Source organism: Atheta coriaria, unplaced genomic scaffold (genome assembly GCF_025399875.1).
Source record: "Atheta coriaria isolate IRGN ID8LTWV9N9 unplaced genomic scaffold, Caltech_Dcor_3.1 hic_scaffold_16_pilon, whole genome shotgun sequence".
Taxonomy (NCBI): Eukaryota; Metazoa; Arthropoda; class Insecta; order Coleoptera; family Staphylinidae; genus Dalotia; species Dalotia coriaria.
Window position 1 is genome coordinate 1,504,933 of NW_027045458.1, and position 25,612 is coordinate 1,530,544.

The window sequence follows — 25,612 nt, forward strand, 5'->3', positions numbered from 1 at the left end:
TAACTAACACTGCTTTGAAAATATATTGCCATTTATACAGCCAGGATAAATCAATACAATTTGTTTTAGAGCCGAGTTTACTTCGGGAAGCAATATAATTAAATTTTAAATTAATTTTCAAAATTTATCACAGATTTATATTTAACTGTTATTTAATAATTTTTCTTAATTTGTTAGCTCTAAACCTATATGATCCCATCTCTCGCTCTTTAGAAGTCAAAATCACAAGGTACCGTATTATTAAAATTTATATTTCTACAATGTTTGCAATTGATTTTTTCAACCCTTCGTTATCATTACGAACGATGACACTATATATAAGAATAAAATTAGTTTCATTCACTTCCAGATGCATATCCACCGGCATCGCGCAGTGAATCGTATTTGTTCACTAGCGTATTTTAACGACGCATCTACTACTTCCGTCCATGAATTTGCGCCTCCCGCAATATGCCGCTCATGAAACGAATAAGGTGCGGTGAGGCGCGCTACATCGCGTGCGAAAACGAATGTATTGCAGGTGGAGTATGTATGAATTCACCGCCGGCGTCAGAAGTTCGACGTGCGCCCGCCGCCCGTCAATTTGATATCAGACACGCACGCTTATAATAGGTGGGAAACGCCAGAATTCGACGGGAAAAACGAATTTAAATCTGGGGAATTTCCATGACGAACAAAAGTAAAATTTGCGAATATTTTTCCAAACATTCACGTGTTTAAAATACCTTGAATTACTCGTCAAAGTGCAATAAAATAATAATAAACGGAACTAAATTAGTGCTGCATTGAAAAATGTGAAACTTTACATACAGATAAATACAAAGTTTTATTTGCTTACTCAGCAGAAAAGAACCAACTCTTAAATAAATCAATACCTTCAATTGAATTAATTAATTATACGCCCGTTTTTCGCTGTGTTTTCCGCTGCTTTTGTTTCGTGCCTTTAGCAGTTGTGCTGTGGTTAATTGAAAAACTTATTTCGAGCATCGTTTCTGGATGCGTCGCGTGCTCGCTAGATGTTAGTTTGTTATCACCGCCATTTTTACTTAAAAGTATTCCGTGTAAATAAACCTTGTCCATCCGAAGAGTTTCGCGATTGTTTTCTACTCTTTTACGAGCGCGAAAGATGCTCGAGTCGAGATATTTATCGTCGCGTTATATTGGCACGTCCATAGCGTAAACCCATAGATGAGTATGTGTAGGTGCATTGTTAGGTAGCATCGTTATTTCCGTACCAAACGATTTTCGAACGTAGCGCTCGGCATCGATGGGACATCGATGATGTTGTGCTGCGATTTGCCTCCCCAAGCCGCCCGGGGGTTGAATCAAACACGGCCGCAGCGTCAAATGGGGACGGCAAAGTCGATGCGGAAGTTTAATAAATTAGAAGTCCCCTAGTGGCGGACACCCAAGGTTATTTATAAATAAATCAAAAATATTTGAAGAAATGTTAATTAAATTATGACATATAGTAGATGTAACAAAGAAATCAAATTAAAATAACAAAATGTGCAACCTCTGTTAAAAATAATTAATACTATCAATCAAACTTTGGTAATAAAAGTATAGTTTTAAAAGTGGCACCCCAGTACGCACCGGACACATATTTGTGCCATACCCTCTCACCGGACATTTCCTTAAAATATGTCATATGGTTAGGTAGTAGGCTACCCTTTGTTTGGTATTTATGGGGCGGTGGGGGTGGGGTGATAGAATTTAACGATTTAATCAACGGATATATAACACACTGACTAGAAGCGCCTGCAATGCATACATCCACTCAGCTAATGTGTTCATTCTCTAGCAAGCACAAATACTTTAACTACGAATTTTAGCGAATGGGGATGTATTGACTAAAATGTATGTACATTTACGCTAAATGTATGCATTGACTGCAACATAGCCATATCTCCTCACTCTCTCTCACAAGAAATATCAATATGTTTACTGTCCGGCGCTATAAATAACTTAGTGTCCGGTGCTAAGGGACAGACATTTTCGTTCATTTGGTGGTACCTACTAAAATTGTTTAAAAAATCTAATAATATTCTACCATTTTACGGATAACAATCAAGTACTACTTGTATCTTTGAATTACTCAAAATGTAAATGCATAAATATACTAGGAATTACTTACATTGATATTTAGGTGACGTCGCGATTTTGCGCCTGAAACAGCAAACGGCTGTTCCCGCCGTGGCCGTGCGTCGCTTCTGGCGAGCCACGACGAGTGATCCTGTACCTGTGTGCTCCCGCACCTCTTCACTTGTTTTGAAATGAAAAGATTTAAACTAGCTTAAATAATGAAAGTGTCCGGTGCTAAGAAAAGCCGTCCGGTTACGGGACTTCCCCAATCCCAAATGGGGTGTGTAAGTTTTGTACCGGTACCATTATCTCGGTTTGCGTTTTTGTTTTCACTTTTCATTTCCCGTAATAGATGGGAGTTCAATTTAAAATTTAACCCCTGGCTGGATAGTGATAATATTAAGCCTTTTAACACTATCGGTGTGTGACCGATGGTTAGGGTCGGTCTGTTGCGATGACGATGAGGGTTTAGGGGTAAATTAAGGGGTGGTTGTCTGGAATATACGTTGCGGAACTGAAAACGAACTTTCGAATGCAGCGTACAATGGTATTATGCAAATGGAAAGCTACATATTCGTCTGTTTCAAATAGTATTATTACTTTAATACTTTTTTCATGCAGGAAATTGCGTAGTTTTTTTAGCAAAAATGTGTTTTTTGTGTTTTGGACGTTGTATGTGTCGATTCTATCGATAAAATGCTCAATATTATTTTAAATTGTAAATATTAAATATGTAACTATGATTGAATCTCTATATCAATTTTCATCCCCTAGTTAACACCCTTTGAGTCATAATTTTTAATATTTTAATGGTTATTCTGCTATTCGTGGCGGAAACGAATCCAATAAACTATAGATCATCACAATCTGTTCAGTTGTTCTTGAGTTATAAATGTTGTAACTAACAAAACCTTATTTTACGTACATAGATATAAATCAAACGATGGATAGATGCACTAACGTATTGCCACTAATTATGATAAACAATTAAATATCCTTTCTCTTCAAAATAAAATCTTAAATTAAATTATTTGATAAAAACTATTATTTTTAATTTTTTTGATATCAAATTACTATATTTATTGCTGAAATAACTGAAATAAGGTCCCAACATTAATCTGCAGATCGTGTAGCGACTAATACGGCCATAATAAAAGCGCATAACGATAAAACAGACAATAAATAAGTCACCATTAAAGCGAGTATGGCGAGCGAAATCATAATTTACCTGATTGCTTAATGGAAGTCGAAACACTGGCGAAAACATAATGGAAGCTGAGCGCAGTACGCGCTTTTTTCTGCATTTTTACTCGTAAGTATTGATAAATTTGCATTTTGTTTTTCGCCATATTTCTTACGTGCATATCTCTTTTTGCTTTTCTGTTCTCTCAGAATTTCATATCAGTAAATAGAATGTAAAAAAGTATACAGCCGGAGTTTCACAGCACTATTTCTTAACTCGCGTCTACCTACTAATGTAATTACTCAATATTGGAATTGAGGCTGGAAGTTTAGACAATATAATATTGGCGGTTTTTAGAAAGAATAATATTTGATACAGTTTATTATGTTTATTGGATGAGTTAATATACACTTAGAAAATGTACAAGCAAGAAAAACTGGTTGGCTAATATGACAATGTAAAAAGGTAGACTGATCGTCTCGGGTAGACATGACACTGGATGATGACCGCTGATAACCCAAAAGTACTGAGGGCACCAGGTCATAATGTCCCTTCCAACATTACTCTATAGTGCAACTATAGTGTAACATTACTCCTACATAGTATCGTTAAGTATATTTTCAACACTCAATCGTTATTAGAAATTAAAAAGTGTGCGGCAATTTGTTATTACCTTTTACTTTTAATTTGATAAAATGACTAATCGGAATAAAATATCTTGTTTATTTTATTGTCGATTTCTTGCTATTTGTATCGCCGCATTTATTATTTATAAATCACTTACTGGCATGTTTTATGCAATCGTTAAAATTTTTATGTAAGTTCGCCAAGAAGTAAACCAACAGTTACTACTCGTACTTACCAATCTACGAGTACAAAAGACGTGAAAATAAAATTTTAATTTACAGCTGAAATATGATATGATAAAAACATTGCACATATATTTGCGTAATAAATTGTTATCTTGTTTAAATATAAATATTCCTGATGTCGCGGTATGACTAGACCGGTATATTTATTTATTTTTAAAGTAAATCTTAGCTTAAAGGAAATGACTAATCGGAATAAAATATCTTGTTTATTTTATTGTCGATTTCTTGCTATTTGTATCGCCGCATTTATTATTTATAAATCACTTAGGGACAATGGTCGTTTCTTGACTTCTGAATGGATATACACAAATAACTGGCAGTTATTATCGTATTTACAGCTTATAGCATAAATGCCAAAGGTAATTTTCTTGCCTTTGTTCTCTATTTACGATTGAATGCTAATATATTTATAAAATCGCATGAAATAAATCAAGAAATTGGTCACTTAAGTATAATCTTTTGATATTCGACTGCAAACAGCAAAATTGACCTTGGATCAGCTGCTTTATTATTATTTTTATTATTGTGTATTCTATTTTCTATAATATAAAAACGAATCGCAAAATCTGTTGGTAAGCGCATAACTCAACAACGCTTAGACTAATTTGGCCAATTCTTTTTTTTTAATGTTCGTTCAAGTCTAAGGATAGTTTTTACGGCAAGAAAAATTCGAATAATTGCCGGAAAGCCCTTTTCTATAGAATAAAAGTTGACATTGAGATTTGATCATATTTATAGTTAAATAGTTGAATCCGAGATGGCGCGCTGAAGTGCATTATTAGCAATTCTTTATATAATTAATGTCTTTAAAATAAAATTGCGAATCTTTTTGATAGAAATGACACATACTATGTCTAGAACAAGAGAGTAAAAACGAATTACATTTTTATTAAACACTACCGGGACGAAGTCGCGAATAAAAGCTAGTGTATTAATAAAATTACATAAAACAAATCAAGAAATTGGTCAAAATGCAAAATTGACCTTGAATCAGCTGCTTTATTATTTTTTTTATTATTGTGTATTATATAAATTTATGTTATTATTGTGGACGTGGAAAAAGTGGAAGCAGTATTACGGTATTATGTGTGTTTATATTACGTAACGTTTATTATCATTATTATAACTGACATTGACATTACTCCTTTTACGAATTGCTTTACCACCATATAAACATTCAACACAACTGTTCGTGGAAGTGTTTGTTCGATATTAATAACGCGAATTAATTAATCTCTTGATGAAATTAAACTGTTGTGTATTATTAATCGTAAATTGCTTATTTTTACATTTATTTACCGTGAAAGTCACTTTATCATTAAATAAATACAAATATTGATTTTTTATATAAAATTTAATTAAACAAAGTACTTAAATGTAATTTGTAGCATGTAAATATTTTATATTGCTTTTATTACACAGGGAATATCCGGGAAATTAATTTATTTATAGTTCAAGGTTGAATTTCCAGCTATATTGAGACCAATTATAATCATAGAAAGGATGCGCGGTGTTTGGTTGCATCTTTTTCACATTTCACGCATTCTTAACACGTGACGCGTCTTTTTCTCACGATAATTTACTTACATACGCATCGTACTAATTAGAAAGCGCCCTCCGGTAATTACCCATGATGCAAGAGTTGGTCATGCACGTAAATCTTTCAATTTATAAGCGTCGCAAGTTTCAAGCGCTTGCTTGCAACATGCGATAATACAAGCACATCCAAAGTATTATCCACAGGGAGGATTTGACTTTAAGGCGTTGAATGTGGTGTGCAGCAGGGGCAAGCGTATTAAATGCGCCCGGCGAGTGCAGTCAGTCAAAACATAATCTGTCCTAAAATAGGCACAGCCACATGCACACAGCCCCCTTGTGTTGTGTTGTGTGTTGCGTTGCAGCAGGAGCGCGGCACACCATCACAGCCCTTCTATTTCAATTCGTTGCGGCGTGCACCTCTGGAACCTAACTAACATCGGGGGACTTGCCGGCTCGGCTCGGCTGCGCGTCCCCCCGCCGTGGTCGTAAAGCATGCGCGATGTTACCCTCGGTCCACGCGCGCGTCCTGCTGTGTGCACAAAGCCCCCGAAGGGAGAAGGATGAGCGAATTGCAGCGATAATTGGTAGAAAAAGGCCGATTGCGTTCGTCGCACACACACATACACACTCACTGCGCGCGAGAACGAGAACAAGAACGGTTTTGAACTGTGTTCGCCGCGCGCTCCCGAACCTGAAGCAGCAGGTTTGTTTATGTCGCGCTGCGCGCAATCCCTCCACAACGCACACGACGCGCACGCCGCGCACCGCGGCCGCTCATAGCTCTGCCATTACCTCATCATGATTCATTCACTCGTGTGCTGGAGGTTGCGTCGAGCGGTACACGGAGCGTAGTGTTGTGCTAGTGCCAGTGCTAGATCGCGTCAAGCATAAACACACACACACATTGCCTGTTTGTAATCTAATCGCATTGATAACACAACAATCGGTGTGCATTATATCGGCATAAATAAACGCAAACGCACTCGTAGTCATCGTCGTTAACGCCGCGACGCAATTACAACAATGAGATTCCATTCGCGGAAAACTAATCAACAACAAGAACAAGAAGTGTCGTGCATGATTAGCGTGTCGATAGTTTGAATCTCGTGTGTTGAGTGTTGTTGTGGTGTGGAAGAGTGAAGAAAGCAGTTGTGGTGTTTGTTTTCTGTGGGTGATATCACACCGTGCGGAATTGTGCAGTTTGTTTATGTAGAACACTCGCATAGATAGCTGCGTAAAAGTTTTGACCTATAATATTTTCAACAGCGGACTTGTAATCGTATAAAAGTGTACCTACTTTTACGGTACTTTTGTTTGTGTGTGCGCTAGCCTGCGTGCTTCGGCTAGTTGTTGCTGTTGTTCATCTTTGAGTGGATGTGTTGAGAAATATGTGGTAGCGAATTCGCATAGCAAAAAGTAAATGAAACTGTAAATCTGCAAACGTGCAAAGGAAGTGTTTTCGCTTCGACCTCGCCGAGCAACAACAAAAAATCAAGTTGGGAGGAAGATTAAGAAACGGTGCGAGATACAAGTAGGACATCATTGAAAAAGGTAATTTTATACAGTAGATGACTATATTATTAAAATGAATAAATTTAGTTTTTTCGCATTTATTTATTTATGTTGTGAACGCGAATTGTTTTTAAGTGTTGAACCACCTGCCGGCTAATATGCAGCACATCTGCCTCTTTGCTCGTATAAAGCCACATTTTATGTTTGTGTAAAGACTTGAATTGCACTTCCGGCCATCTTCTGGCATGTTGTCGAATTGCTCATAAGCTGTCCCGCAACACATGAAATTATATCTCCTTGGGATTTTATTCCGGGTGCGCAAATTCTCCTGCTGTTTTACTCTTTAGTTGGGAGCGCACGCCTTTTATGAGCCGGTTTTACAGGCGTCATGTTGTTGTTGTTAGTTTGGTTTAGCAAAAGACAAGAGTCGAGATAAGGTTACTTGTAAGCCTTTTGAGTTGATCGCACACACCGACCGCGTTATGATTGCGATATAAATTATTTGTTTTCATTACGATGTAACAACAATAAATAAGCTGCGGCAAACCATAGCGAAGTGAACGCGTTGAGTTGCGGACTTGAGGCAAAGTGCGTGTTACGTATTTTCGTGGTTGATGCTGTTTTTTGTTTTGATGCAAAAACGAGTTTTTGTGATGTCAACATTCTAAATGGATCCTAGATGACACTAGGATGCAGCATTTGCAATAAATTAAATCAGGTGATGGCGCAGCTTCAAGTTTATTTTACAGCAGGGAGTTTGTTTGCAGTAGTAGAAGTGTGTGTACATCCGTGTCCATGTGATTTCACACGGTAGATGCGGCATTGAAATAGATTTGATAGTCGAGCGTGCATTTTGCGCACGCAAAATATTGATTTTAATAAAATTGATATAAAAAATTGACAACTTTTACAGCTGTTCACTACTTAAATCAATTGATTTGCATTCGTTGCATCAAACAGATGAGCCCGGTTCATCCAAAGTTTTTCACTTCAAATGTAATATCAGCACATTTGCAAATCTTGCAATATTATATTTTTCTTTAAATTGCGCGTTGATCGTTAATATAAATTTCAAAAATTAAATTAAGTGCTACACGTTTAATTCCAATTTCATAAGCATTCTTATTTTGCAGCGAATTATAATTGATAACAAAGGCTTGCGACGTGTATTTAAGACGCGTTAGAAAGTGATAAAGAATACATTGAATTGAATGTCTGTATTTTGGGTTGTTTACACCTTTTCGAATTTGGATTTATCTATGCCTACGACATATCACCTGATGTTCTTCGCGCGCATGTCTCGGGTGCGGGGTGAGCGGAAGTCCAACACTGCTTAATCTCGCGCATCGTACACTCAAGAGTATCAGTCGTGTTCCAACGTTCGTTGCAGCGTGCAGCTCCGCGAAAAATTTGCTGAATATTCGCAAAATCTGCAGAAAAGTGTCGTTACCATGTGAAAATCATTGCACATTACCATCACAAGTGAGTCACTTGCAGTATATATTAATTTTTTTCAAATTAACTTAAAATATTAATGATTTATATAAATTTGTGTGCATCGTGTATTTTTTACATGATATTAGATAAGGGTTTGCTTATCGCCGCGAAAGAAGCTCAATTTTAACGGTAGAAACCACGAACCTGACTCATTTTGTAAAGCGAATCGCGTACATCAATTAATTCTAATTAGATTTTTCTTGAAATCAGTACTTTTTGCGTAAGTTCGAGTAATTGGGTTTTGCATACCCGAAAACGTGGTGTGTGTAATGACGCGGTCGTTCTATCAGTTGTTTGTTTACTTTACACTCTTCTATCGGTGACTTTGCGCAGAATAGTGCCAATAGTGCAGAATAAGCAGAATAAAAAGAACATCGCGCGGAGTTGTTTCTTGATTTTAAGATTTGAACATTTTAACAAAATAGTCAACGCGTTTTGTGATAAATGTTATAGTGAGTGTTTCTATTTCTTTTATTTATTTATTATTTGCTTTTATCATATTTTAAATTTCTTCGTGCTTTGTCATACTATTCTACTCATACTATATTAGCAACAACGGCAACGTTTGTGTGTGTTATTGCATAATTTTATGGCGGAGGATGTGCGGAATGTGTGGCAAATATTTGTGCGTAATTTTACGCCTTTGATGTAGGTATTAATGTGTGCTGAAAAAGCCGCAAATTGTATTTTCGGTTTCAGTGGTAATACATTTTGCAAATGTGAAATGTCAGTTTGTTTATTTGTCACGCTTTCACGGGGAAACCATTCGAATAATTGGGATAAATTTTGGTTTTGGGATCGTTTTGATCATGGAAAATAAAATAAGCTACTTTTTGTTGTAAAAATTTAACTTGATGGGTGGAAAATACGGGATGAAAATTGTTATGAAGATTTAATCATTGTTTTAGTTATATAATTCGAAATTATTAATGTTTTTGGCGGAATTGACAGGAATTAGGCAAGACAATAATTAGTTAAGCTACTTTATATTAAAATAAACACATTTTCGTGATTTACAATTTGTGTAGTTATTTCAAGACATTTATTTTCGTATTCATCACTGGGCTCTGACGGTTTCTTTTTGTCGCGGTTGCTTGCACAGTTGACGCGTCTATCTCTGATTGCGTGCGCCTGGAATATCAAGTATATGAAGTATGAAGAGATAATAAGAATAAATAGAATTCAGGCGCGCGTGTTCGTGGGACGATTCGCTGTCGCGGCGCGCCGCTAAAAGAATTTACATGCGCGCGCTCAGCCGGGGCTGTTTCATACGCGCGCGCGTTTATCACGAAATAAAATGCTTTATCCTAGACGCTTCTCACCGCCACTGAGTGCATGTATGTATGTATGTAAGTGTGTGTGACTGTATGCTTTGTGAGCCGCGACGTTTGTAGATCCGTTCAGATTCGACGAGCGCGCAGGAAGAGACAAAGCCGGCCTTTATATCCATGCCGCTTTGCCTAGACCAGAACGCACTTGGCGACTATCTCAGCGCGTCAGATGTGAAAATCGGGAAGAATCTTGAAATTGCTGCTTTGATAAATTTTTATTCGGTGTTTATATTGAGATAATGTGTGGGTTTTTTTTGAAAATTTAAGCAAATAGTTTAATATCTTATCTTTCGTGATTCATATAAAATGTGCATAAAGATAGAGATTTCCGAGAATTGATTTAAGTCGAAATAGTTTAGGAAACATTTTATATTTTGTTAGGATCACTTTTATGGTCATTTTAAAATGATTTTCGTCAAGTTTTAAATATTCTCAGTCACGTTCGTGTCGTTTACTTTAAAATTTTATTGACTTGTTAATAACTTTTACGATGTTTGATCAGATGTCTAGGCAATTTACAATAACGATGGTAAATTTTCAACTTTGTGCAATAAATTAGTTATGCAGTCGTTTGCAACTGTCAAATATTAACATTTTTGATTTTAAAATTGAATATTTTAGAAGGTCGCTTGAATTTTAATTGAAATTTTAAAAAATAGAAATTTTACAATAAAATAAATTGCTCTTCGAATCAAAACACCAAACATATATTTCCTCCAACTTGAATAAAAGCATTAGACCGTTTTATTCGACAATACTCTTCACTAGATAAGCTTTCGGTTTCGGCTTCTTCTCGTCTGCTCGTGCGTGTTTTCGGGCGTGTTCGAATGCACTCTGGGATAACATCTGACCCAGTTATCATTTAAGAATAGTGCCCATAAAACTCGACTCGTCCCCACGCTGCTTGTATTTTTCGGTGCCGATATTCGCCTGGCAGGCAACCGGCAGCCGTCATAATAAAGTGTACGTGGGGTGGTATGGGAATGATGCTAGTATGCGGGGAGGGTATCAGGTAGAGACTTGTATGTGTGTTTGCGATCTGCGACGGATGGCGAAGACGGAAAATCCGGCACAAATGGGCGAACATCTATTACGGTTTATCACGTTCGTCCTCACAGGATGCACGTACCACGGGGCAATCGCGTTCTTTTCTCCATCGACAGCCGCGCGAAAGTTTTGGTGGGATTTGAGTGTCGTGGTCGATGTTGCTCGATATTTCGATATCGATAGTTTGGCACGACTTTTGCGCGAAGACAACTTCAGATAAGAATTGAGTATTGCTTTATCTATGGCTTCAAACAGAGAATAACCAAAATATTTTCTTGTTTTTAATGTTTTTCTTGATTCACCAAGAGGAAAACTTATCTCCTAACAGGTTTTTAGTGAATTAATTTGCCCAAGTTTATACGTATTAATTAAATAGTTATAAAGACATTAATTCCTAGCGGTTTTGCGCTCTGTTGAGCCGACAACTTGGCGCGCTGGGTTCAGTGCGCGCGCGGGGGCGGCATGCTAGTAATTACTCAACTTTACTCGCGTAATGCTAATGCACATGTTCAATGAATCATTAAATTCCGAATTGGCGGTCGGCCGCACGACGAAACAAAGACTTAATGTTTTAATGCATGTAGGCTGGCATAGGGTGTCCGTATAACTTTTACTTAGACTATTAGCTATCAAACTAAACATTAAGTACAATTTATATACCACTCTGTAAACGTTTTGTCTAATTAATCGATGAAGTCATCCTACACATGTGGGCTGCATTACGAATTGATAGAAATTTATATTAATCTAGAGAAAAAGGAGAAAAATTAAAAATTACACCATAAATTCTTGTCGGCAATAAAAACTATTTTTAATTTGATTGTCAGAGTGTGCATGACGGTAAATCAATATCAGTTGCATCGAATGAAAACGCCACGACATTGATACATATGTTTCCATTTATTTTTGCATTCTTGTTTTCTCATTTTCGCTGCTAGTTCACGCAGAAAGCGTATTAATATGATGTTTATCATCAGAAATTAAACGTCACGAATGGACATTGACACTCAATTTATTTTTATCGTAGTTTTAGCAGGTAATATTCAATTGATGGTGAAATTTATTACACACTGAAAATTAACGATCGTTCTTCAATCAACAAATTTCTATTTTTGTCGATCGCAAAATTTAAAAATAGTACACGAGTCAACGCACTATTCGTAACTATTTTTACGTCTGTTGCAGCGAGTTTAATGACATTTTAGTAATCATGTGCCTGTCATATCGTGAGCAGTTGTCATTGAAACATCAAAATATGAATTTATATTCTCATATTGGAGGCATCCAATCTCATTAATTTCCGACTCTTGCTGCTTTCGCATCTTGTATTTCTCGACGCATCCGAAGCATCACGCATCGTCTAGTCGCATGTCTGCGCCCGTCTAGTTTGTTACTTGTTGGTTGTAATTACAGATGCATTCAGTGCACACCGATATACCTACACATAAACGCATACAGCAAATTTCAAACTCGTCGTGCGGTTGTGATGCGAGCGCGATTTTATGCCCCCGCCTCATCGTCGACGTTGCGATCTTTTATTTATTCGCGCGCGGCCAGTGCCTCGGCGACGACGGCCAGTCGAGTGGAAATAGAAGGCGACGACATTCAGCTATTTGTTCATTAAAACTACTCGTGTATAGTTTTGTTCTCTTCGCTAGCCGCTGGCGCATTGGATGTATTAGTAGGCGAGGTCGGCGCAAATCTTTACGGCAAATAGTTTTAAGAAATTGCACATTTCAGTGGAAAAGTGCGCGCATCCAACTTCCACTTGAACTTCTTGGTGCTCTCAGGTTCTCTTGTATTTGTTCAGATGGTGTCGGGCGTTTATTTCTTTTATTGCTAATATTTCGTGTTCAACGGCGAGTGCTAAACTTTGCCGGCACTCTTGGAATGAATGTCGACGTGTAATTGTCCAGTGTTAACCTCTTGGAAGTTAAAAATAGCCCAAGAACGTGTAATGAAATTAATTAGTTGTAGTAAAAACATTCCAGTATTTTAATTAAGTAATTATTTCTTCTATTCGTGCATTGTTGGTGTTTTTATAAAATATTTATTTGTTGGCTAAATATAAATAAACATGAAAATCAAGTTTGATTGCACATTTGGTTGGGCTGCATGTTGTCGTCGCGTCGTAATGCAAACATAAAAACCATCCGCGACCATCCGTGTTGGCGTCGAATGTTTCGTTTTGTTTAATTTGTCTACAGTCTAGACTCGGTTGGACCATAGGCTTAGTCGTTGGTGTAATCACGACATCCTCCCTCGCAAACTACACACACGCCTGCCCCATATGGGCCGTATTCACTGATTTACATTTAATTCGGGAGACATACTCGTTCATCTATGTATATATGTGTTTGCGGCGCGTGCGCGCACACGCCGTTTGTGTTGTTAATGGGAAATTGTTGATTTATTTGCGCCGCCAGCTCGCCGGCAATCGGCGTTCGTAATTGCGGGCGAGCCGCCCCGAATTAATACGTAATCGCATCGCTTCCATCCGTACCAGCAAAGCTGTTGTCCGTTGTTTTGTGTACAATCGAAGTGCCCCGCTAACTTTATGCGAATGTGAATGCTGGTGTTGTGTTTGTTTTGCGCTGGACAACAACGAACGAGTGGATGCTTTTTAGCTTTCATATATTCACGTACACCTTTCATGCACCATGCGGAAATTAAAATAAGCCCGCCGGAAAGCTCTCCACTTGTGTAAACAACAAATCCAACTACACAGGGTGAATGGAAAATGACCGCGGTGTATATTGGCTTAGTTTTACTCTCCCGCTGGTGGCTAAGCTGAGTGATTTTTGTTCATTCATAAATTTACATAGTTAACTCGGCGAAAATGCGTTTTTCCTCTCCACATTTACACATTTTCGTGAGTGCTTTGGGGGTGCAAATGTACGCATAGCGAGAACACGTTATGGTTGCGTCGTTTGTCATTCGCCAGCGTTGGCATTGACGTTTTAACGCATTCTCTTTGGTCTCTCGTACACTTTGGGTCGGTCCATCAATAAATTAAATCTGCTTTTGTGGTGGCGCGCGGATTTGTTGCTGGTTTTTCCTCGCACGCTGATGGATCGTGGCATTTCCCCCCATCGATGTTCAGGGGTGTTGCATTCATGTCAATGCGCTACTAATACATATTTCTGCAAACATTCGATCCTGAGTGATGCGCGGAAAACAAATGGTTTACCGGATGCGACCGCAAGCCAAAAATCTACATTCATCCCCTTGATATCAAGAAGACGGCTTATTGTCACTCGTGAGACTGAAGAGGGACGCTGTGGCTCGAATCCAATTGACGATGCTTCACGCATCGTTTATTGACGTTTGGCGAAGACAATGTCAACGCTTGTTGTCTCGTAGCATGCACTCGTGTTTTTACAAGATAAAGACATTAAATAAACATGCCGCTCCCTTTTTGTTGGCTTTTGTCTCTCCGTATTGCGATTGGTTGTGATTGAAGAGGACCAAATGGCTTTTTAATGGATGCTAAGAATCATCAAACGTTTAAAATTTCGCAGCATGTCTCTCAAATACCATCGGAGCTGGTTTTGACATCGTGCAGAAAATTGGCACTTAATTATTGTTCATGCACATAAACCACTCGACGGGTTAGAAAGTGTGTCAGCACGCGACAACGTTGAAAATCAATCGGGCGTGCAGGCTGCAAGTGTACGGAGAGTGCATTTATTTACCTATACTTCTTTGAAATCAAATATCCGTGAAAAGTTGTTGTGGGATCTATAGAAATAGCCCAACACAAGATTTATGAAGAAGTAGAATATTTCTAGAGCTTGAGAAGCATTTGAAATGCAGGTAATGTAACATGATTCGTGACAGGTGATTTAACTTGAAAACGCTGCCCGTAGACCGAACGGAAATATTTTACTACAGAAAAAATAGTGCAAAAAATCTTAATTCGATAAAAGCTGAAGACCGTGACGTAAAACGATTCGTGTCAGGTGATTTAACATGAACCCGAAAAGGATCACATTATGCTAGTGCGAGATCAGATTTGCAGACCTTTCAGATCAGCTTAGATACTACTTTAGAACACTTTTTATTTTAAGTTTTAAAATAAAAGTAGAGTATTTTACAAGTTTAAATTAAATAGATGTTTTGTTGGAATAATGCTGAAATAACATTGTTTATCCTTGACCAACAAAGAAGTATGCATCGACTTTTAGTTTATTTTACACATTCTTCCTACGATTTCACGGAAAATTGTGTTTGAACATTAAAAATAGCTCAACTGGCTCATTGAAAGTTCGATTTTATTTATAATAACGTTTCGCGTCTAGTCTGCTTCCACTTAACTTCCATAATAAACGGCTGTTTGATCGGCGAATGCTTCCGAAAATAATTTCATTAAGGCTTATAATGTTGTAATAAGCGTCTATCGATGTTTATTTATAGCCGCACTTCTTTTTTTGTGTCGCTCTTGACTGACTGCTTGCGTTCTCGGTGATGATGATGTTAAGTGCCGACGCGATGAAGGTATTAATCAATATATTGAGGTTCTGCATGGGACACAACCGCAACCGGTACGAAAATAGCGCTATCAGTTGATCTTCTCTAAATCTATAATGCCGAGATGTTTTTATTTATGGCGAGCTTATCATCTAACATATGCGGGTTAATATCGGTTTAGTTTAGATGATTTATTAATAATTGCGTGAAGAATTTTAGTTTTTTCTTTAATTGAGAAATATGGGGGTTTTAATTAGACGTTGCGATGTTTTAAACTTGATAAAAATATGTAGTTCTATTTTTTTCGTTGATTTTAGTTAAAAGTTGCTTAACTAATTTGTTTGTTGTTTTTTAAAGCTATTTTTAGTCATTTTTTGACGTTAAGATTTTAAATTTAATCTTAAATGACGAGAAATGCTTATAATATGCTTTTCCGCCATCTTGATCCGATTTCTAGAACTATAACTATGATTGAATCTTTATATCAACTTTCATGCCTTATTTTACACGCTACCAGTTATATTTTTGTGACAAAAATCAAACTATTTTATTTTTCTTTCCCAAAAATATCACGATTTATAAAAATTTATAAAAATGTGTTTAATAGTTTATGTTTGAAAGTGTCACAAACGTACATTTGAATTTTTAATATTTACCATAATTGTCATGTACTGAATAGCCGATAGATAATAAAATAATAAGCTGGAAAACTCGAATAGAAAGCAGTTAAATTACATTCTGTATTTGGTTGTAAACGAGATAGTTTGAATGTCATCAATGTCAAGATTAAACAGATGTTAATAATGGACGCAAATAATGACGAGTAATTGATCAATTTTCAAGTGGTCTCTCGATGTGAAACTGAGTTTTCAAACTTTCAAAACTACAGTAGATATGTCCTCACATTTATTGAACTTTGTCTGAATTTGCACTTTCATTGATATTAATTGACATTATTGTACTAGTTTCGATTTTGTCATAAAATATCAAAACTTACAAGCTTGTTTGGGCTCCACACTCATTTAATGTTACAAAATTTCCAACTTAATATCACACACGGTTAGACACACAAAATAAAATTTAATGAATGAACGTTGTGCGCTTTTAATTAATGATTTCAACACTCAACCGCAGCTCACCTATTTGGTCAGTCATTCAGGCATAAAAACCAATATTATGCAATGTGCGCAATATTATAATTTATATCTAAAATTTACATATTATGCACATTGCAACCAAGTTGCGACTTTCTCCGCGCACCATTTTGCCACCATTCTATCAAAGTGATTGATTGCTTGAAATGTGGGCATTCAGTTTTTTCATCTTCTGCGATTGTAGAGCGTGGGCTAAAATGTAGAGAATTAATTCATTCAAGTCCAGTCCAGTCAAGTAGAATGTCGACTTTATCGGCATCGTATACAAATTTCCTACAAATTTTATTTTGATACACATTGTGTATATAAATATAAATGCGGCGAATGATTAATGACGCTGGAATGCGTTCGCATTCAGAGTGCGCCTGGCTGTCATTTTATATTAAAAAAAGAAACATATCAAAACAAGCTTTGTCCTCCAAGCATTAAATAAAACGGATATCGTTTTGTGGCCGTCGCCTCGGTGGTCGCTTCTGTTTGATACGGCGATTATTTAGGTCTCGGGATGTGTGTTGGATAGGAAATAGAAGTGTGTAAGTGATGTGTAATGCTGTCGCGGAGGTCAAATGCAATTAATAACTATGGATACTAAATAAAAAAAGTCTTTGGACTGTCTCTACTTGTCCATGACTCCCGGTTGACACAAAAAATAAAATGGTTTGTTTTGTTTATGTTGTGTAGTAATCTGTGCGAGCTTTGCTCGGAAGTAATTTACTTCTGAAGAAAATTATTATTTTAAGTGCGCAAAATAAGATTTTAAGAAGTTTATTTTGTGAATTTACAGTAAATATGTGTCTTGTAGTAAAATATAAATTTTTATTATTTAAGTTTGTTTATCAATTTTTATTTAAAGAAATGAGAAATGTTCATAATGCACTTTTGCGTCATGATTCGTCATTGTAAATTTGAGTTCTTATTTTAAACATTTCATGTTACGTTTTTGCGATAAAAAGTTGCCTATTTGCATTTCCTTGATCAAAACTATCTCTATACCAAAATATATTAAAAATCATTCAATGATTTTAGTGTGGAAACATACAAATAAACAGGAAAACTCATATTTGCATTTATAATGAGTATATTTGTTAGGAAAACAGTGATTTTTCGTAAAACTTTTCTTTTATATTGAATCTTCAAAATTGATTTTTGGGACAAAAAGTCGCCTATGTTCTTTTCCAAAGTTTAATTTTCCCATATTTCAAAATTCACAAAAATTCATTCAGAAGTTTTCCGGTGAAAAGTCTACAAACAAACTTAAATAAGTCTTTCAGTAAGTTTTTGTTATTTTCTAATTATATTCAAGTAGGTAAATTAAATGCACTTTTGTTATGCAATGCATTGTCTTTTCAACAACGCTTACATGCAGTTTTATCGATTATTTATAGCATTTAAATTTCCCGAAGATAATAAATTTTGTCGCAATAAATTATTCATTGCGAGTCGTAACGTTTTGTACCAGTACTAGTACAAGTGTGTTATTTCTGTGCGCAGTACAAAGTTGAAGAAAGTCAATAAACGGATACGAATTCAGCCGCTTTTCTATTGTTTATTGTATTTTTAGTGAATTTATGCGCTTGCATTATACAAGCGAGGAGTGCATTTATCCATGTCCCGCAAATTAAATTAAGTATTTTTAATTTAGTAAGTGTATGCTTTCAGCCCACAGATTTCTAATAAAGTTTAAAGCAACCAAATTGGATGTGGATGTGGGATGTCTCTTATGAAATTATTGGGAACTCTCAAGATTTATGTCCATTTTGTACATGCAAGTGCAATTTCAGTATTTACTACTTTTTCTCATGTTGTGCATACGATGTGATCGTAAAGATTTTAATTTAGACATTTTCGGAATGTAAAATTCATAAAGTTCGTATTATGACATAAAATAAACTGCAGTCTAAGCAAAAACAACGCGTGCACAGCAGTAAATTATCCAAAAGTCAGCAAATTTCAAATTAAAACAATTTCGAGTATAAATTTCGGCTTGTGTATGATTGACATGGAATGCATTCTTCAAATATTGTTGGTATGCCTCAAGCGTGAGTAAATGAAAAGTTGTTAATCGACAAATGGTTAAATATTGAAATAGCATAGTCGCAACATATTAACATCAATTCGTCCGTTTCACAATCTTATCGGAATGAATGTTAACCACATGAATGTGTACGAAACCACGAAAAAATGTGTGAAAAGTCACTGAATTCCGTTCTACGCATGCGCAGTTAGGACTGGGCGGAGCTCCTGCACTACAAATGCGTTGTTTCTTTCAATTTTAATCTCGCTCTGATGCGGAAGAAGGCAAACAAAAACAAATTCACTTCAAAAATTTCAATATCTCGCCGGTGAGAAAAAATAACAAGATCAAAATCTTGTTAATTTCAAATAGTGCGCCAGCCGGATGCAAACAATATGTGAATAACGCCGTAAACAGGCCGACAGCCGACCATAAAACAATGCGATCGTTTTACAAGTTTAAAGCGATGAGCAACATCTGATGATCAATTGAATGAATGCAAGCGCGCACATGAGTATGAGAACAAAACATTCACTTTACCACAATGCACCAGTCAAGCTTTAATTCAGCTATATAGTTAATTTTCAAACAAGTTTGCGTGTCAACGAACCAGTTGCGATAAAAAATACAGAAGCATTAACAGATGATGAGGCAGCCACACACAAAGAAGTATTTATACGAAGACTTTAGAAAATAGAATCGAGTGACATGTATACCAAACAAATTTCTAGATGGATGGAATAGAATTTGTGGGCAAGATGTGCTCGTGCACTCTGCGTCAGCGTGTGGGAAAAGTCAATTGCAGCCGGCATGAAATCATCAAGTCATTAACGCATCAGGCGCGCACAAATGAGTCGAGTTTCGAGTGTGACACTGGCGGAGAGCAAACGCCTTGTAATCCGGTTAGCGAATGCAACACAATGCGACAATGTCGTCGGGAATGCTTTAAACACCAGCACAAGCTAACAATTAACAAGTGATCAAAAGAACGCTGTGACGGCTGGATTCGTTTGGTCGCGAATCAAATTATCACGCGGCGGACACTAAGTATTTATGCCGAAAATGTCGCGTCATGTGCGCAGCATATGACTCTGTATTGTCACAATTCGTGAAACAGCTAATTGTGCTTGATTTTTCAATTATCTGAGTTTTTGTATAAATAATTCATTTATTTGGAGTTATATGTTTGTTTTACAGTTTAAATAACAAAAATTCTTTGATCTTCTTTTGATTTTCTTGTTTTTGTTTCGAGGCTAAATATTCCCCCTAAGGGACATGAAAGCGACCTTAAAATGTGATTTTTATACTCGATATTTTCCATATTTTTTTGTATTTTTATTTTTTCTCCTTTGCGATTGCGTTTGTGTTTTTCTTTGTTTTGGCTCCGCTAGACTTGCACCAAGCTGATTTTCAGCTCTTGAGTAAAGCTTTTTTCTCTGTATTCATCGCCCGTATACATTTTATTTAGCCTCGTGGAACGCCAACTAAAAGAAACGTTTGTTTTGCTCTGTTACAGTCGGCCTTCCCTCCGGTGTTACCATGAGGGAGAAGAAAAGTGGCGCTTTGTCCTCCAAGATGCAGAAACTCAGGAAAAGACTGTCGCATTCCTTCGGACGATTATGTAAGTGTTTTCAACGTTTATATCAAAAAGCGTTATATACAAAATGTTCCAATAATATTTTAAACATAATAAAATTTAGTTTTTTCTTGAAATTTTTTATATTGAAACACTTTGTATATAAATATGTAGTTGTCGCCTAAGTTATTCCCACTGCTTTTAACTCTATTGTACTTTCGTCGCGTTATAAGTAAAGTAAAAGTCGGCCGAGTTATCTGCGGCATGCCGGGGGTGCGTTTCTTTTCACCCCTCGTCTGATATTATATATTGCGGAAAATAATAGCGCTGAGTGCAACCACTCAGTACATCATAACTTTTATATTGTACCTTGGTACGCAGGCGACGCAGGATTCGCTCAAAACTCCAGCTTGGAAAGTTTTGGCGGCGTAAAGGGCAGAGACGATTGCAAAGTGCGTCTATTCTTAGACCAAGATGTTCGAATTCGACTACAAGCGAATTTGATGTTTCGGCTCGAATTTCGAAATTTCAAAACTTTTGTTTTGCAAAACTTTCTTGGCGCGTACTTCATTATTTCTTTGACGCTTCCAGAATGTACCGGTTTATTTTATAGAGCATTTTCTCGGCATCCCTGTTAGTTTTTGAATAAGGGGGGCGCAAAAATATTTTAATAATCGCATTGAATTCCTGCATGATGCACACTTTGTGTGCGTGCACCCTTGGAAATTTCTTTCAGTCGGAATATTTTCGAATAGTTTGAATACTTGCCGGGCACTAACGATAATAATGCAAAAACGTTATTGGGGTGATTCCCGCTCGTTGGCGTTGGGGTTGTGATTTTTTACGACTCTTCGCACAGCAAGTTCATATTTTTCTCCGCGCTGGGTCCATGATGCGATTACATTAAAGATCATCGACTTGCGTTTTGAAGTCGAGTGCAGCCGCGTGCCTATAATTCAAATAAAAAATAATAAAAAAACTCGAATAAAAATCGCGCCCCACGAATTCCTCGCCGAATATTACGCCGTGTTTGCTTTACGCAAAGTTTATGCCCATAAAAAGTTATAAAGCAAAACGAAACGAGACGATAAGAAAACTTCAACGCGGAAGGAAGGTACGAAATAATAATAATCAATCAAAAAGTTTAAAAATTTAAAATAATCGTTGATGTACTCGTAGGTGTAGTATGGGAAATTAAAGTACATAAATTTTACTTGTTTACAAGGTTATGCACTGTGTGTTCGTGGTTGTTTTTTTTTTTATTATCGCACTGCGTCGACGCTTTTCTTGTAGTTTACGGGCGATTTTATGTAACCATCGATTAAAACTAATGACTCGTGCTTTAATGCTTCGTTTGCGACAGCCGACAACCGCACTTTAACTTTTTCCGTAACCAGGTTAATCATCGAAATTGTACACGGTTTATGTTTAAGTGCTTTTTTTTTCATTGGGATGCTCTCATATTTACGAATTTAGTACGCAATCATGTGTATGCTGTTCGGAAGTTGAATATCGTAAATATCGAGCACACAATAGAAATTTATGTCCGGCATATTCACAATGCCGAAGGAAGTTAATGAACGAAGCCAATAATTTTTCGAAGCGGCGTTTTTTTTTTCATGACGTACGTAATATTTCATTATGAGGAGGTTTTAGGCGTGGGCGAAATATTCAACGTGCGGAAGGGTCTTTAATACTCTACGTACTGCACCTTGATGGCGAAGTAAAGCGTACATAATGTACAATTTACAATCGCAATTTGATTTATCAGCGCTGGCGCGGAGGAAAAACATCATGTGTAACGCATATGTTTCGCTGCGGCACGTACGAAGGGTATGAAAACGAATAATTTTCTACAGGAAATTGAATGTGTTTCCTTGTTTAAAGAAGCTCAGGGTGTGCGGGTGGGTGTTCTGTTTGAAACCGGCAGAGTTAAGCACTTTCGGTCGATTTAGCTGATGGTGGAGTGCACATGCAATTATATATAACTGTGTGTATTATCCAGGGGTGAATTTAAATATTCAGTATATTTTTAGTAAAATTATGATGAATAATTTTTAGTTTTGTTTTAATTTTTAGTCATTGATAAAGAGAATACTTTTTTAAATTTCAATTAATCCGATCCTGTATATATTACAGTTTGGAGCGACCGCTAATTACCATTTCCGGTTGTAATGCTTGAATTTATATGCACTTTAATATGCAAATGATGCAGTGTATCAGATTCATATTACTCATCGCTTCATTGTTAAATATTATTTGTTCAAGTTTATTTTATTGATTTTACAACTTTACACGTGATTTTTAAAGAAAATCGGTATATTTCTGTTTGTTTAGATCTCGTAACACTATTTTTAATTGATATTCCACGAAAAAAAAATGACTTACGTAATTAAAATTTGTTAATCAGAAACGTGTTGTGATAATTAATCACAATTATTTATGCGTCTGCGGCCGATGCTCGTGTGGCGTATTAATTGCGGTGGCATTGTCGTCGATGCTCGTAATTCAATGTGCAGGTAATTGTAATGCGTACAGTTCCTGTGCTCGATTACCTTGAATCGCATTTTTTGCACGTACACCTCACAATCCTGAGAACTGCCATTGCCGGGATAAAATTCCTGCTTTTATTCGTTTTGCACTGTTTTAAATCGCTGTGGACACGGCAAACAAGTCGTAGTTAACAAAAAGCGTGTTTTTGATACTTTATGGTGGCATTTATTTATATTAACGCCATTAACTTGACCAATTGACACTTTTCCTCCTAAAACACTTGAAATTGATCTTGAAAGTTAAAAATAAATGTTAAGCTATCAATCATGTGATTTGAAGTTATTTTCTTCAACAAATTATCATCGAAGAAAAAAAATAAGATTTTTATTGTGTTCAATGTAGAAATAGGAAATTTTCCTGAAAACGTATTTTTCTTGGAATTTTTTATGTTTTGTTTAGTCTGAGCGAAATAAATACCTTTGAATGCACTGGAACGTAAAAAATAGGACATCGTACTCACACTGCATTATAATACACTGACATTATTTCAATTACAATGAATTATAGCGGTTGGTAATCATAGTGATAGTCGCCACACCACGCTCATGCAGCGCGCGCTGTCAACTCTCCCGTTCATTTATTATAATAGGCAAATAAGCAAATTAGTTTTGTTGCAACAGCGACGAGTTGCAATAGCAGATCATAACTCATACTTTATACTACCATGTAGAAATTTTCACTTGCAGGACCTGATTTATAATAACCATATAAGCAATATTAAAACGTGCACAGTGTCGGTGCTTATGATTTGCTCGTGTAATAGTGACGGTTCTGCGTTGGCGTTTGAATTTGATTCATTGCGTAGCATGCACGCATATAATACGATTATTGAATTAAATTGAGACTTTCCTTTTCGTCTGTGAGTGTGAATTGAGTATGCGATGTGATAACGAATCAAGTCTATGAGCACTAATCAGTTTAATAAAGCAATGCGTGGCTTAGCTTAAATTTGCGGAAATTGTCATTAGTAAATATTATCAGTGTGAATTTTTCTGTAGACATGTGATTTCGCTATAAATACTCGGGTGGAATATAATTCTAGACATGTTCAAGGACGTGCGACTTTAGAATCACTTAAATGCATAAGATTAAAATTACGCCGGATGAATGAATGGCGATTAGTCGCTTGGTGCGTTCTCACAATTGTTTTGTAATGCCATAGCTGGGTGTAACCTTAAGTAGAATGTGGTCGAGTTGCTTGGTTCACCTGAGTGTTGTTTTAGTTATTTTATGTATGCACAAGGCATCGTTCGGAAGTCTGCTTCTTAGAATTATTTAAATGCGTTGATGTGAAATAATTACTCTTTTACATACATGCCATAATTATTTTAAAAGGAATAAAAATATTTAAATTACTCTTAAATTATTTAGTAATAAACAATTGAATTTTTCCTTTTTTTTATTTATAAATAGAAAAATATTAATATTTTCTATGATTACATCAGCTGATTTCCGAAATAATTTAAAAATGCTGTAATCATATCTATGATATTGTGTAATCAATGTTTATTGTATGTACAGCACTTGTGGTTAGAGGACAAGTCGTTTCTGTATTGGTTTATTGGGAAACGTGGAAACCCACACGCCGAATTCCTCGATCGTTAATGTTTGTAAGCTATAAAACTTCCACCTACTGAATATCTGTAGCATGTGAGAACGAGATCAACTTTTAATACGTAAGGTGAATATTTCATAACTTATTATTATAATAAGCTATTTATTTATTTAAACGATAAAGCAACAAAAAATGTAATAAGGAAAACGAATAATAAATAATAATCTGTATAGAGTAAAAGTAAAAGTTTAGCAGCAAAAAAAAAAACAATATAATACATTATTACGAGTACTTGAATGAAGAAATGAAGAAATATGAATAGAAATGTACCTACACATAAGTGAAAAGAAAGTAATTAATAATCGGTTGCAAATGAAGTGGTAGCATGCACCGTTGTGTGTTTAGTTTGTTTGTTGCTCTCATAAAATGCATTTACCATCAATTAACAACGGATAATTTCCTTGTTGTTTCTCTTGTTGTTGTGGTATTGTTGCTTGGTTGTGTTTATCAAGTATAATGGAAGATGCTGCAATGCTACATTAATAAGTGCCAGTAGCAGGCGTTTCTCTTGCTTGGATGAGAGTTTTGAAAACGTTAAACAGTAGAATTAAGAGCGGAAGAAGGACGTTGCAACAAAGTAAGAGTATTGTTAGCTAAACTTGATGATGGTATAACGGAACTACTAAACTGATATCTACATCGGCCAAGAACTGCAACTTGTAAGATAATGCAAGTAAATATTATCTCTATGGGAATAGAAAATTGCACTGTTGCAATAAGATCATTCAAATTTGATTATATTCTCATGATATCAAAACGCATAGATCTAGACATTGACAAACGCTGCGCATTCCGAACGATAAATGACAATAATCAAGCTGTTTTTAGCCACTTTCTTCGCCGCTTTTGCGCTCAACTCTATTATGTCTTTGGTGTATCACTAGAGTTCTGAGATAGTTTCGTCTATGCTGGTCTCGAATGGCCTTCAGATTACCACTCTATCTTGGAGCTATGGAGCTTGGCTGCTATATTAGACGAATGGCCCTGACGATAGAGATGAAGATGTGACGATTCTTATCATTTTTTTGCGCTTCTCTTGCAAAGGGATCGCCGAGATTGGCAAACGGGCAAAAAGGGCACAATGTGCGGGGGAGTGTGATGGGATCATCGTCGTTTGCAATTACAAAGGGGAATCGTACTGCGAATGATTGCAATAACTGCTAG

At 36.3% G+C, this 25,612-nt stretch overlaps 1 protein-coding gene across 1 annotated transcript in view; it reads left to right on the top strand.

The window, feature by feature from the left end:
* LOC135802248 (cyclin-dependent kinase 14-like) overlaps positions 1-25,612 on the top strand; it is an 88,991-nt gene that overhangs the window by 15,422 nt on the left and 47,957 nt on the right. Inside the window, 1 exon segment of the mRNA XM_065315798.1 lies at positions 20,221-20,325. Within this exon segment, the coding sequence (XP_065171870.1) occupies positions 20,221-20,325 (105 nt within the window).